Raw genomic sequence first — 15,212 nt, forward strand, 5'->3', positions numbered from 1 at the left:
CTGTCCTGGAATTGCTCTGTAGATGGCTGGCTCAAACTCTGTCAGAGATCCTCATGTCTGTGCTCACAAGTGTTGGGATTAAAGATGTGCACCACCATTGCTTGGCATTTTAAAACAGTTTTTTTATCCTGCCCATATCTTAATTCCAACATTCTTATTTTACTCTATTATTATATACTCTATTAGTATTATTATATACTCTATTATATAATATACTCTATTATTACATTATTATAAAATGGAGAAAACCCCTTTGTCATGAGGATCTTTGACATTTTGAGCAATTTCTCTGTTTTATATATGTTTTATTATAAGAAAATCTAGTTTAACCTAAAAATAAAAGCCTAATTAATTAAAACTTGGGAAGTTCAGAAGTTTTATTTCTTGTTTGTTTTTTTTGCTACATTTTGCTCATTTTTTTATTTAGATAATGAATGAGAATAAAGTTTTCTGTTGAAGTAGTTTGTTTGCAGAGGGAAACGTAAATGGTGTCTCTGTCTCCATCTGGGATGCTTCTTGTCTTTGCCAGGACAATCAGTTGACATCACTTCCTTTGGATTTTGGAACTTGGACCAGTATGGTAGAATTGAATTTAGCGACCAATCAGCTCACAAAGATCCCGGAGGACGTGTCTGGTCTTGTTTCTCTTGAGGTGAGTTTAGAGTACGAGTACTTTTAAATCCTGAGATTTGCCAGAGGAAAAAAGAACCATACCATTTGAGCCAAGTTTGAAGCAAGCTTTATTAAATACTAAATACTGACCAAGAGTTGGACTTTGGCCACTTTCCCAGCGGAGTAGCCCTGAAACAGCATGCCATAGAGGTTTTTATGGAGAAAAACTCATAGGCCACCACACTTTCCCAAGAAAAAAACTACAACTCCCAACATTCCAGGAAGTTGCCTGGTCCTTAGGTGCTTGGGGCTTACAGATTAATTTTGGGTATTACAACCTAGTATGTCTCAAAACCCTGCAGGCTACTGTATGAGCTTTGTGTTAATGCCAGCAGTTTCTATTGGTTAACAATTATAATTAGAAAAGGTCACAACTAGACTCCATTAGATGCTCAACCCTATGTAGGATAGTGAGGTGTTTGACTGCTCTGAACCATCTCTCCCAACAAAAGCTTAGAGATTTAAATGCTTTATCTCTGAAGAGAAAGGTGTCTAAAATTCAGCACCTTTAAAACATTTTTCCTTAATTCCTTTTAGGAAACATGACATTGTCAGTAATTATGGATCCTTCAGATTGACATTCAGAGCCTTTATTTTATTGCTTTGACCTAATTAAATCACTTCTCTGTATATTGGTAGTGTGTTGTCCATATTTCTAGCTCTCTGTGTAATCTTAGAGTCTGGTCTGGAACATTTTGATTTTTTTTTCTTTTAAAAAGCTCTTTTTTGGGGTTGGAGACTTAGCTCAGTTGCAGAGCGCTTGCCTAGTAAGCGCAAGGCCCTGGGTTCGGTCCCCAGCTCCGAAAAAAAGAAAAGGGGGGGGGGAGCTCTTTTTTTCATAATTAAAGATCCATCTTTAGTCAAGAATGACTGCCACTGTCTTTGATTAGTGAAGTTTTTATCCTTAATGAACAGCTTACTAAGATAGTAAATACGCTATTTTAAAGATTTTTAAAAACTCAATAATTATATTTTACTATATCATGATATAATGCTTCTACCCTTCCTAATACTGTGACCCTTTAATATAATCTCTCTCATGGTGACCCCCCCTAAAATTATTTTCATTGGTACTTCATAACTGTAATTTTGCTAGTTTTGAGTTGTAATGTTAAAATATCTGATATGTAGGATATTTGATATGTGACCCCTGTGAAGGGTTATTTGGACAAGTCACGTCATCTTACTTCCCAGTGTTGCCTCCCCATTTCCATGCTGAATGAACCTTCTCTGAGACAAAGGACTCTAGCTTCCTCAGCCCTTTTTAGCCCCTTAGTGGTTTTAGGATGCGTTGGAATGAGATGTCTAAAGAGTAATTCCAGTGGGTTGATCTAGGCACCTGTAAGTCAGTTGCTTGCTTTCCTTAAGTGAATATTTTAAGGAATTTTGAATAATCAGGTTCTTATTAATAATCAGGTTCTCACTAATACTTATAATTATTCACTGTCAAAATATTTTAATTTTAAGGTAAATAGTTTTGTTTTTCTTTTTAAAATTTAGTTAAAAGTAAATTATTTCTTGGTTTCATTAGTTTTTAAGTAATTGAATTATAATCTTTTTGTAGTAACCATTAGTTTTAAAATATTGTATTAGTTATAACTATTAGCATTGCTTAATAAGCTTTAATTCACATAACATCATATATAATGTTTTGAGTCACAAAACGTTCTTAATCATTTCTATTTAGGTTCTAATATTATCGAACAATCTTCTAAAGAAGCTTCCCCATGGTCTTGGAAACCTTAGAAAGTTACGAGAATTAGACCTGGAGGAGAACAAGCTGGAGTCCTTGCCCAATGAGATTGCTTATCTTAAGGATTTACAGGTAAGGCCCTCCCAGTGGCTTTAGAATTATATAACTAAAGTTCTTAGGAACCATTACAAATTAAGTTTTCTTTAGATTTTGATATAATTCTTAAAATAAAGAATTTTGTCATACTGTCCTTATGAACATGAAATACACTATCTGCTTTTGTTCTAACAAATAATAAAGAAGTCTCACTCAACTCAATTTACCTGATTTATTACATTCCTTAGAGATATCATTTTAAGTGCACATCAGTTGTAGGAAATGCGTGTGTAACTTTTTTATTTTGTTCATTTTTAGAAATTAGTCTTGACAAACAACCAGTTGACCACTCTCCCCAGAGGCATCGGTCACCTTACCAACCTCACACACCTTGGTCTCGGAGAGAACCTTCTCACTCACCTTCCTGAGGAAATTGGTAGGCTCCTGTGGATACGAGACAATGATGGTTGATTCTGTGCTTTCAAACCTATTGTTTGAAAGCACACTACTTTGCAAATTCAGTTAGAGCAAGCGCAGGGCTTATGATGGAGGACCAGTGGTTTACTCATGATTTGTTAAAATTCATACTATATTTGAGAATGGTTTAGAATGCTGTCCATAGACTTAATAAATCTCAATTTATAAACAAGTGTTTCTTTTTTTCAAAATTATTTTCTGTCCTTCTAAATTTAACAGTTCCATGGGCCTGAATTAAATTAGCAATGTCTGCTGAAAGGACCCTTGTGGCTCCTTTGTCCTCTCCTCATTTAATCTTGTTTATGACAACAGTGCTGGCACTTCAGGCATCACCACTGTGTATAGCTTTCGAAAGGACATTTCTCAGAGGGCTTCAGGGTTAGTAATCGCGCTTGATTACTGTCAGTGCCTAAGTTTACTTTTAGAACTTCCCAAATGTATTTACATCTATTATTTATATAATTAATATAGCTACTTTGAATTTTGGCAGTGCAAGTTAGTTGAGTAGTTCCTAAGTTAGTAATTCTGTGGATTATGGTCTGCTTCCTATAATATCCTGTCCTGGAAGCAGGAGAAAGCAGTAAGGAATGCTTTTGGAAGTGTAGACAATTTAAAATGGGAGTCTTAGCAATCTCCCCTAGTAGCTTGGGGAGGACTTGCAGCCCTCATGTCCCACGTGTAAAGGAGGACAGTGACTTACTTGGTCTAGGGCTTTTCTGAGATTAAACATCCTACATCTAGACACAACTGTCCTGCTGGCTGTTGGCTTACTGTGTTCCTGGTGTCCTTGGTAAAGAGTCTGTGCTTTGATTTTTAAAATCCATATATGAACTCCCAACTGTCCCAGCGGAACCTCTGAAAATGGAGTGTTTCTAAAAAACACTTATGCTTCAAAACCATTGTGATTTCATTGGGATAGAAAGTGACCTATACAATGGAGTTTTACAAACTTTCTCCAGTTGATTTGAATGTGCTGTAGTTTAAAATCCGCACTGTCCTAGTTTTTGTTTTTTTTTTTTTTTTTTTTTTTTGAAAAACCCAGGGCCTTGCGCTTCTTAGGCAAGCGCTCTACCACTGAGCTAAATCCCCAACCCCACCTGTCCGAGTTTTAAGAATAGTAATGACGGGGTTGGCGATTTAGCCCTGGGTTCGGTCCCCAGCTCCGGAAAAAAAAAAAAAAAGAAAGAATAGTAATGACGTTTGTTTCCCTTCCTAAACAGGTACACTGGAAAACCTAGAGGAGCTGTACTTGAATGACAACCCCAACCTTCACAGCCTCCCCTTCGAGCTTGCCCTCTGCAGCAAGCTGTCAATCATGAGTATTGAGAACTGTCCACTCAGTCACCTCCCACCTCAAATTGTTGCTGGAGGGCCTTCATTCATTATTCAGTTCTTAAAGATGCAGGGTCCGTATCGTGCCATGGTCTGATACAAACTGCTGGTCCCATACACTGTTCAAAATAGACTGCCATTACTCTTTGGTATCTGTATCTGTGTCTGTGTGGATATCGATCTATGGCAGACTTATAAAGACTGCATTATGTGTTTCTGCTAATAGAGGAATCATAGCCATTTAGATTTTTTTAATTCTGTAAAAAAAAAAAAGGCTTATATAAGTTTTCTTTGCTAAATTTGATGGATGTTTTTTCTGTTGTGTAATCTGATATGCCAGTTTGTTTAAAAATCTTCCAACAAATTATGAAGTCACTAAATTTAAGGGACAAAATAGTATAGTTAAATATATATTTCTCTTAGGAAAATGTGGGCCAAAAATTTTGTTACATCTTTTCATATAATTTCCCCTTAAAATTGTCAGATCTTTATAACAGCATAGGCCCTGAAGATAGAATTTTTCTTTAACTTATTTTGAAATTTGAAATTTAAATTTTATATATTGTTTACAATCAGAGTGAATCACTGGATTATTTTGATTTGCTCTGTTTTAATCAGTCACATAAAGTTTATATTCTGTTAAAGAATTTGCATCAGTTAGTTTAAATATTAAAAGATACTTTGTCCACACAGCTGGCAAACAGAAAATATACATTTAGAAATCAAATTTTGACTAGTTTACTTCTCCAGTGAACTCGCTGTAAAGCACACGCGTGCAGTGACTGTTGGGGCGGGGACCGACCTTCCTAGGATAAGTAAGTTTGCTGCGTGGGAGTGGAGTCTATGGTGAAAGGCCTTCTCTTCCCTTCTCTTCTTTTTTCCCTATTCCTGAAAGTTGCAGATCCACAAAAATTTAACAAAAATTTGGCAATTAAATAACACATAAACACACATTCTATATATGTATATACAATGCTATATAGATATGTATTTATTCTATCATAAACTACAATAGGTAACTTTAAAGACTTCTTTCTCCCTCTACTTGTACAATGAGATGAATGTCTTTAAGGTTATTTAACAGTGTACTATGGTTTTATATCTTGGCTCGCCTTGTCCATCTTCTGTTGGGGAGTATCTGTGTCTAAGCACATCTTCACACTGTGCTGTATTGCTGCTGAACTAAATGCACTTTCCCCATCCATGGGGCACTGGCTTCAAACAATTCAGTTCAGTACCATTACTCGGTCTCATCCTCTCGTCGTGTGTAGGTGGTAGCACAGGTATGGAAAATGGCATTGCACTGATGCCATTGGCAGTCTGTGGAAGTTATGTAGGATGTGCATGGACTCTTTGATAATAGTTTCTTTTGCTTTACTGCCTTTATGAATATCAACTGTAAATGTGTGCCCCTTACATAGTATTCTTATTTTTGGTAGTGTTTGTCTAGGTCAATTTAATTATTGAGAACACCCCCCGCCACCCCTGAGCAAGTGCATCCTAGATACAGTCCTGAAACACACCTTCCATGCAATGAATGACTGAGTAAATATTGCTGCTTGTTCTTCTGTTTTGCGCCCCTCCCCCACTTTTGGGTATTTTGTTCTAAACAACTATTTTTAAAAATTAAAACTGTAATATCAAGATAAAAATTTGGACTTTTGCTTTTCCTGGCACTCAAACTCAAGACTGGGTTTGAGGTCAAATCTGTGTTCGTAATTGGCAAATTTGTAAGAAGCAAATAAGAAACGGAAGGCAGGTAAAGATAGAAAACCCTAGAATGCCTAAATGTGCTATAAAACTATTGTAGATGTTCACTGGATTTTACAAAGTAATAGCCTTTCTCCTCTTCCATCTACTGTGGCTTTTCACTTAAGATTTTGTTTATAAAAGGAATTTATTACAGTTCTACCTAGAGCTTGTGTGTGTGGTTTTTTAAAAACAATCTCATATCAGTTGTTTTGATATTAAGATCATAGAACTTAAACTTGAGAAGTAGTGGTCTAGTGTCTTTTCTTGTAAAAACATGGTTTTTCAAAATGAAAATATATGAAAAAATGTTAAACAATTTGTTTTCCCTACATTTATTTAGGTTATTCTACAACAGAGGTGGGAAATGGTCACAACCTTACAAGTAGAACTAGCACTCTAATACATACTGTGTTACCAACCTCTTTCTGAAGCTCATGTAGATAGAGGGGATTATCACCCTCTTCAGGATGTGAACTCTAGATCCTTTTTATGCCTGCTGTCTGGGAACATCCACTTAGTTTCATTACCGTTTCTGCTAACAAACCTCAATGGACTCCAGTGAGGAGTAGGACTCCTTGTCAAGTCAAGATCCTCAGAACTTGAATGAGGGATGGTGACGGACGACCAGTGAGTTCAGTTTCTCATGGCATGTCACTGAAACTAGTGGCCATATTTAAAAGTTGTCTTTAGAAAAAAAAAAGAAAAAGAAAAAAAAAAAAAAAGAATGTCGATATTCTCCATAAGATTTGGTTAGTAAGTTAAGAATCATAGACTGTTATCTTAAGCATATAAGTTTTGGGTTTGTTAATCAGTAAAATGGAAATATCAAAGTTTTTCTTCTGTGGGAGTTTATTTAGAATCTTACACAGAAATGAGAGATGGTGATTTATACATGAACATTAATGAAAAAGTAGAGATGGAAACGCTTGGAGAAAGAAGAAAACATAAACAATTCATGCTTTCACAAAAGATAGGGAATGCAGTTGGAACGGATTCTGAAAGCTTGAAGTTTAAGTTTCTAGTTAACGTTGTGTAGTCTGCACCATTTAAAGTGAACAGATTCTGGGCTGGAATAAAACTAAATGTGAGATGTAGCCTAGCATTCACAAGGCCTTCAATCCCAGTACTCCCACCCTGATAATCCAAACAAAAATAACTACATCATAGAAGAGGGAGGAGGAGAAGAGAAGGAGGAGGAGGACAGGGAAGAAGAAATGGTCTGGAGATGGCATAATGGTTAAGAGCACTGTCTACTCTTGCAGAGGTTCCAAGAATTCCTGAGTTCAATTCCCAGCAACTATACGGTGGCTCTGAAATGGTATCTGATGCCCTCTTCTGGTATGTTTAAAGACAGCTACAGTGTACTCATACACATAAATCTTAAAAAAAAAAAAAAAAGGCTATTAAAGAAAGGAAGAAACAGACGCTCAATTAGGCATGGTGGTTCAAACTCAAGACTGATGCAGGATTTCAAGTTCAAGAATAGTGTGGGCGATGTACTGAGATCTTGTTACCTTCAAAAATAAAGTTGCCACTCAAGAAGTAAATGTGTCTGTTCAGCTGTAGATGCAGTGGGCCTCATGTGTGCCTTTTTGGCTGAACTGAGGGAAAATGTCAACTCTGGGCCCTTTCAGTGAAAGGCACAGGAGGGTCATTAGCCTTCATATTGTTGCTTTTGAAGCCAAGCATCCTTAAAGTAGCTTTTACACCCCGAGGCTTTGCTGGGCGAAGCTCTGCCCTTATGGCCTCTGTCCTCTTATCCAGTGCCTAGCCTCTCTTTAATCATGCTGAATCTCTTAAGGTTACAGCGGATGTACCAACAGTTGCTGTACATGAGCTCCATACTTCTCTCTCCTCACCAAACTCCATGTTCCAAATCCTCGGACGTTTTTCCTTTCATCTACCATTGTAAACTCGGGTAAAAGCTGCAGGCAGCAGTCTCAGCGGCCTGGATGTTAAACTTTGTTGAGATTTCCTATCAGTCCATCACTTCACTCGGAATTTCAGCATATAAAGCACAGCCAGATTCTGTCAGATGTAACATGAATGGCCCCCAGCACCCATCCCAGTCTTACCCCCACCACATGAAATACAAGGCGCCTGTGCTGTTAGCCATCTGCACTTGTGAGTTCTCACCAGAACCATCAGTTGATGTGACACTAGGGTCGGCACTGCCCTCTCAAAGTCCCAGATCCTTAGCTGGTGCTGATCGTGTATTTTCTTATTACAACTTACTTGATAGAAACGGGAGTAAATGGTTCTTTTGGTTCTGTTTCAGAGAGATTGAAGTCGTGTGGTATGGCGGGCAGGGCAAACCTGCTCTGTCTGGAAGTGGAGTGTGGTCGTAGTGGACGTGGAAGGAGAAAAAGCAGGCCAGAACTGGAGGTGCATGGCCTACTTCTGTCAGCCAGGCCTACCTTCCACGAGCTCATTCGCCTCCAAAATCACGTCACCAGCTGGAGGGCCTGTGCAGTGGTGACTGACTGTCAGCCTTTAAAACACTGCAAATTACTTTGCATATAGGCAGGCTGCCTTCAAGTTTAGTGAGTTTCTTTGTACCTCATTATCTAATTGAATTTAATGGCTCTCTTTCACTGTTACTTGTTCATGAGGATTTTTTTTTGTTGCTGTGGATTTTGATAATTTGAATTATCAGAATTTCATTTTGTTCACAAACTTTTGACTGTGACTTAATTTTTTTCTAAAACATTAAAGAAAAACTTACCCTGTTTAGGCTTTTTAAATATTTGTTGTGTGTTGAGTCATAAAATTAATTTCCCTGTTTTTAAGTTAATCTGACTGTATTACTTTCAAGATTTAATTTCTAGGGAAGGGAGTGGGTTGCGCACATCACATCACACATTGCTGAAATTAGAAGCAGCAACATCTGGCCCCTTAAGCAGTGTTGTTACTCCACTGTGTTTCCTCCCTCACTAAGTCATAACACCTGCCCAGCTCTGGCTGAGATCCGTTAAAGGGGTGGGTGCTGATTTAAACAGTGGGGCCTGGTTAAGCCCCACTTAACCAGCGTTCATTGAGACCCTCCAGCCTGCAAATGCATACACTAATGTGAAGTTTCACACTTGTCCTTCTAAGCCAAAACAGTTCAGGTGCAGGACTGAAGCCTGCTATATCTGCAGCTGTGTGTGTGTGTGTGTGTGTGTGTGTGTGTGTGTGTTTGTGTGTTTTACTAGTTTTAATTTGGGAGATGACTTGAGGGGGTTGAAATTATCTCCTCTCTCAGGTAAATCTACTAGTTCAGAAGTACCTAGGACAGTGAAACTCGCAGTGCAGTCTTCTTTTTTCTGTCACATTGAACATAGGACTGAGGGGCCATTCATATGGCTTCCTTTCTAGAGTTTCAGCTTTGGAAGAGGTTGTTTCAGAGCTGTGAGAACAACCTTAAAGGATGGGAGCTTCTGTGCAGTAGTTCTGAATGACTGAAGGGAATCTAGCAGAGTAAAGGAGTGGCAATGTTGTAGCCTGATTGCATTTTTTAGACCTGGAGGGAGTCTGAACATAATAACAGTTTGTAGGATGGTTAAGCAATTCTGTGTTTCTTTGTCCTCTTACATCCTAAGTTTGGAAAGTATATCTACATTCTTGGGGAATCTAGGATATAGTTATTTTCTGTTGTACATCTTGAGAAGAGAGCATGGACAACCCACTTCCAGTTCCACCTTTTTGCTTTCTGGTTGAAGATGTGATCTTTAGCTTTCTGATCCGCTGTCTGCTGCCAAGCCTCTTCCTACCAGGAGGATGGACTCTGCCTCTGAAGCTGTGAGCCAAAATAAATGCTTCCGTAAGTCATCTTTGCTGTGGTGTTTTCTTACAGCAAGGGAAAAGTAGCCAGGGTGTCTGCTGTGCTAAAGCTGACCAATGTTGGTCAGCCACATTGACAAGACTTGGAAGAAGGGAAGCCGCCACGAGCTCCAGTGCAGCCGGTGACTGAGGGCTCTCAAGGATGAGCAAAAGCAAGTTCAAGAAGTGGGTCAGGTCACGGTCAGGTCACCACTCACCCCTCTGTTAGAAATTACTTTTTGGACCCATGTAATCTTAATTTCCTTTATAAACTTTGTGCTAAATGAAAATAAAAAGTACATACTTGTCAAAATGTTTGAAATGGTGAAAGCGGAGCCCAGAGGAGCATCGAGAACAGCTTGTGCTATATTAAAAAAAGAAAAAAAAAAAGATCTAAAATAAAATGAAAATTTTAACCTAAAAAGAAACAACCTTTAAAAAGAGCAAATGTAGAACAATTCAAAGGAAAAAAAAAGAGAGTAGACATCAGTGAAATATAAAACAAAAAGTCAGTAGAAAAAAATGAAAACAAGTTATTTGAAAATATTAGTAAACACATAAGCTTCTACTCATGCTTATGGCTTCTACTGCCTTACTAATTCTTGTTATCACAAATGAAGACAATGATGTCACAACAGTCCCTATGGAAAAAAGGTTAATAGATACTATAAAAACCTCTGTGCACCTAAACTTGATAGCTAAAACAAAATGGGCCAATTCTTTGAAAGATAAAATGTGCCAAATTTTACATGAGGAAAAAAAAGTTCAATTTAAGAAACTGAACCTGTACTTATATTTAGTAGAATTAAACATTTCAAAAATATGTATCTTTAAATGGTTTATACAGGTAGTTTTCTACAATCCCTTCCAGAAAATAGAAGGGGGTGGGTGGGTACGTTCTTTTTTTTCATTCTTTGGGGTCAGATTTATCCCAATACTAAGCCCAGATGAAGTCCTTAAGATGCCATACAGACATCTCTTCAGGACACCGACGCAAAGATTCTCCACCAAATATCAGCAAGTTCTATCTGATCATGCATAAAAAGTTATGCACGACCAAGTGCTGTGTATGCCAGGTACAGAAGACTCTTTGAAATTATGTATTACACCGCCAGGTTAAGGGGGAACATGTCACATGATTATATTAACACAAACCCAAAACACTTGATAAGATGTTTTATCTCTGTGATAACTTTCAACAGCCCATTTCCAAAGGAGCAGTAATGACCTTTTCAGGTATACAGAAATATGATTGTCAGTATCATCTGCCTGCCTCCCTGCCTGTCTATCTGAATGACTATCTGTTTGCCTATCTGCCTGTGCTGTGAATCTAACAAATTCAAATCCTAAAACCTAGAATGAATTATATGCCCAAACATCAGATGTAAAAGTCCAAGCTCCTAGCTCTGTGTGGAGAGCAAGAGACCTAGATATCCAACACAACATTGAAAGACAAGCCAGAAAGGGGGCGCTACAGAACCTGGGTCTGGCAGTCGAGTTTTAGGTATAACACCAAAGGAAAGGTATTCATAAACAAGTGTCATTAATCTTTTTTCTCTGCAAAGATAAGTGGAGTTCCTCCATCCTTTTCAGTTGCTCACACTACTTAAGTTGGGGGATGAAGGGTAAAGACCTCACACCTGGGTTTCTTTAATTTTTGTCTTGTCTTGTTAATCTGTCTACTAATGTTTACTTTCCAGGTTGTCGAGTTTGTGTTTTCTGGATGTTTTAGTTGTAATGTTTAGTTTTTCACTTGAATGTTTGGTGGCAGAGAGAGAAGTGGGGAGGGTCGTTATGAAAGATTTGCTTCATCAGATATCTGTCACAGGGGAAGGTATATCTTTTAAATTTTCTCTATTTTGTCTCATTTCCATATGATTGGATAAAAAGTTGTTTTGAAATTTCATCTTAAGAGTACCATCATTGCTGGAAATCTACCCCCACCCCCTTTTTTCCCCTTCTGTTTTAGACAGGATTTCACTATCTAGACCAGGCTGGATTTGAACTTAGAGTTGGGCCAGCCCTGTCATGGGAGTTCTAGGAATACATGTGTGTACATGTGTGTGCCCCACTACTCTTTGCGCTTCATAAAAGCTTGGTTACATTTTGAGTATCCAAAAGAGTCCTCAGGACACACTGAATTATTCTTTGTGCATGATTTTCACCAACGGATCTTGACTCAATATAGTTTTACCACTTATTAAAGCTTTTGCATCATTTATTCCAGTCAAGTGTTTTGATCGAACAGAGTGGGAACCAAGTGGAAGAGTAAAGTGGGGAATAGCTATGTGGGCCGTAGAGTCACTCGGTCTGAGGTGGAGAAAGGGGTCTACTACTCTGCCTCACAACTGTGAAACTGGACACAGAGCTGGGACAGACAGTGGTGGCTTCTCTCCAGACATGTTGAGAGCTGTTTGGCTCCTTATATTGATTAACCAGTGCTTTTGCTTCATCTTCTTTCCTTTGGGGAGGGAAGAAAGAAAGGAGAGAAAATGAGAACAAGAGAGCCAAGAGGATGACTCTGCCCTTTAGTGACGGAGAGTATGAAATGCTGCATGCGCCTTGCCCAAAGTCATCTGCCCCCTGGATGGGACCGGATCTCAATTCAGCCTTAATCAAGCCATTTACTGTTCTACTTCAAGTGGAATCAGTGCCAGTTGTGGGAGGAAACACCTTGGAAATGTCTACGTCTTTCTCTAGCTTAGGTTTCCTCAGCTTTGACAGCTGGGCCCCCGCCTCTCCTCTGCCTCCTCCCCCTGCAGTCTGGTCCACACTGGATTCTAGATCCATGCACAACTGTCAACGTTTGAGTTGACTCCAAAAGAGGTGATTCCTAATTTCCATCTGTTACAGACTTTAGAGCATGGATGACCTGCTGTGAGGCTTTTCCTGCCAAGCCCAATGTCACTGTGTCTTTGGATTTCACCAGTGTTTGTATATCTCCTCTGGGGTAAGGAGCCCTGTGGTGCATCTCCTTCTCGATTGTGAACATCAACTCATTCACACACACACACACCTTTACCTCTCGCACAAACGTTACACCTATGTACCCAAATGTGTTAAGTCCATTACCGCCACTTATTTTTGCTTTTACTTCCTATTTCTAAGTGCTGGCTTGGTTTATTAACAATTCATTGCTGAGACTGTCAGATCCTAGGATCTATTTGCATTGATACTCAGATTAATACGGGAGAAAGTGTTGCTAGACAAACAAGAAATAAGCAATGTATATTTTACATCCATTAAGCCAAACTCTAAGCTGACTATGTCCTGTGCATTCACACATTTAATCTCCACTTAAAAGCATGTGTGTGCTGTGTACAACTCTTTCCTGTTTTCCACATGTGGAAACTAGGGCCCAGCAAAGTCAAGTAAATGCAATTATCAAATGGCAGAAGCAGGGCCAGGACTTCTGCTTTGTCACTCCCAAGTCAAATTATCAATGGCTCTCTTGAAGTGCTTCTCAGGACCTTGCAGGCAGGGGTTCCTGAGCAAGAAAGAGTTGTGCTGTTGACTGAGGAGAATGGGAAAAGACCATTTTAGTAACAGTCATAGCCAGTTTGCTATCCTCTCCTTTCTCTCCCCTTCCTCTCCCTTTCTTCCCCCTCCCCCATCTCTGTCCCTCTTCTGTCTCTCCCTGTGTTTCAGGCACAATGTCTCCATGGTTTCTTTAAGCAAACATGAAGGGTGACTCACTTTACCTAATTAGATTAATGGAATGTTAGCTTAAGACTTATTACTGTTGGTGACAAATGCCTCCTTTGTACCCATGGGCTGGCGCTCTACCTCACGTGTCAAGTGCAAGAACAAATAGCCGTTGCTCACCATAGCCAGTCCAGGAGTTGCTTTTCCTCCTGTGTCTGGACAAAGCAGAACATTATTCCTTTGCTGGTTGGGGTGGGGCGGGCGTTTATCTGTGAGGACTGTCCCAGAACCCCGAGGTAGGTGATGGTAAGCTTTGTGAGTGTACACACACAAACACTTCAGGGTCACACTTTTAAGTCAAGGCACAACACGTTAGGTAGAGTAAGGTTGCAGCTAAGAGTCTGCAGAGAGCTCAACCTTCCTTGGCATCCTTAGAGTAGAGTTGATCCTGGCCCACCGATCTCTCTCTCTGGTCTTGATAGGAAAACACCTGCCTCCGGTTTCCAGGCCAGGAATGACAAGGGCAGAGGTAGGGCTTATTGCTGGAGCTTGTGAACAGCCACAGGGACCTGGCGTCACACTGGGGCATGAGAGCAGATGACAGCGCTACACAACACCCCAGAAAGAGGCCCCCCTTTCCTTCTGCCTCCTATCAACTTTCAATAGTCACAGGATGCCAAAGGCTGAATTCAGCACTCGGAAAATGAGATGTGGGCGGAGTTAAGTGAAAGCTCACAGGTCTTCCCTCCTCCTCTCTCAGCAAGACAGTGAGTGGACAGATGTTTGCTGCTCTGGCTGTGTGTACTCCGTGAACAATTGAGAACACTGTGTTCCACACCTGCTCATCATGTTGAGATGAGCAAGAGTGTTGTGTTTAAGTCCCATGTTGTCCCCCCACGCCCGTGTGTGTGTGTGTGTGTGTGTGTGTGGAGTGGTTTGCGTTTGAATGTGTGGCAGAATTTCTCTTTGAGAGAGTTTTAACACTGCCTAAGGATACAAGCTAATAGGGAGGCAGTGTTTTTCCTCTGAGACAATCAAATATTCTAAAGTAACAAAACTCGCCCCCCCCTTGCCAAAACTAACAATAGTAGTAACAATAATCTCTCTCTAGCTCACCTGGCCCTTTCTGTTAAACTCAAGTTGCCATGGAAGTAAGCGCACTAGTTGCTTTTCATTGACTTAATACCTGGCAGAAACAACTCATTAGCCTCACAGTTCAGAGTGAGCTGTGTTACCTTGCCCTATGTCCTTAAAGAAAAGAACACCATGGTAGCAGGAGTGTGCGGAAAGGACCAGGCATGACCTTCAAAGACACCTTAGTTACATTGCTTGTTGTAGCAAGAAGCAGTGTAAGGAAGAGAGGGTATATAGTGGCATATGTGTGCTGGAATACAATCCATCATGGCGGGTGGCAGAGCAGGACACTGCAGTCCTGGTCTTTATCCACAACCCAGAAACAGACGTAACAGGAAGTCAGGCCCAGCTATGGGACTACCAGGGCCATCCCCAATGACTCACTTCCTTCAGGAAGCTCCACCTCTTAAAGGATCCACAACTCCCTAAACATCGAGGTCAACCAAGGCCAAATGTTCAAACACAGGGGCCTGTGGGAGACATGCCACTTTCTAGCCACAGTAAAAGCCATGCCCCCAGTGACTTCCTTCCTTCGGCTAAGTCTCTCACTTCTTTAAGTTGCCACAAGCTCTCAAAATAGTGCTACCAGCTTGGGAGCAAGCTGTCAACA

At 39.8% G+C, this 15,212-nt stretch overlaps 1 protein-coding gene across 2 annotated transcripts in view; it reads left to right on the forward strand.

Moving 5' to 3' along the window:
• The window catches only part of Shoc2 (SHOC2 leucine rich repeat scaffold protein), an 82,381-nt gene extending 76,194 nt beyond the window's left edge, over positions 1 to 6,187 (forward strand). For both annotated transcript variants that reach the window (XM_032892196.1, XM_032892195.1), the window contains exons 6-9: positions 530 to 652; positions 2,360 to 2,497; positions 2,780 to 2,897; positions 4,159 to 6,187. In XM_032892196.1, the coding sequence (XP_032748087.1) occupies positions 530 to 652; positions 2,360 to 2,497; positions 2,780 to 2,897; positions 4,159 to 4,367 (588 nt within the window). In that variant the 3' untranslated portion in view covers positions 4,368 to 6,187. The remainder of the gene's footprint in view (positions 1 to 529; positions 653 to 2,359; positions 2,498 to 2,779; positions 2,898 to 4,158) is intronic.
• The last annotated feature ends 9,025 nt before the right edge of the window (positions 6,188 to 15,212 follow it).

This window comes from Rattus rattus, chromosome 2, assembly GCF_011064425.1.
Source record: "Rattus rattus isolate New Zealand chromosome 2, Rrattus_CSIRO_v1, whole genome shotgun sequence".
Classification (NCBI taxonomy): Eukaryota; Metazoa; Chordata; class Mammalia; order Rodentia; family Muridae; genus Rattus; species Rattus rattus.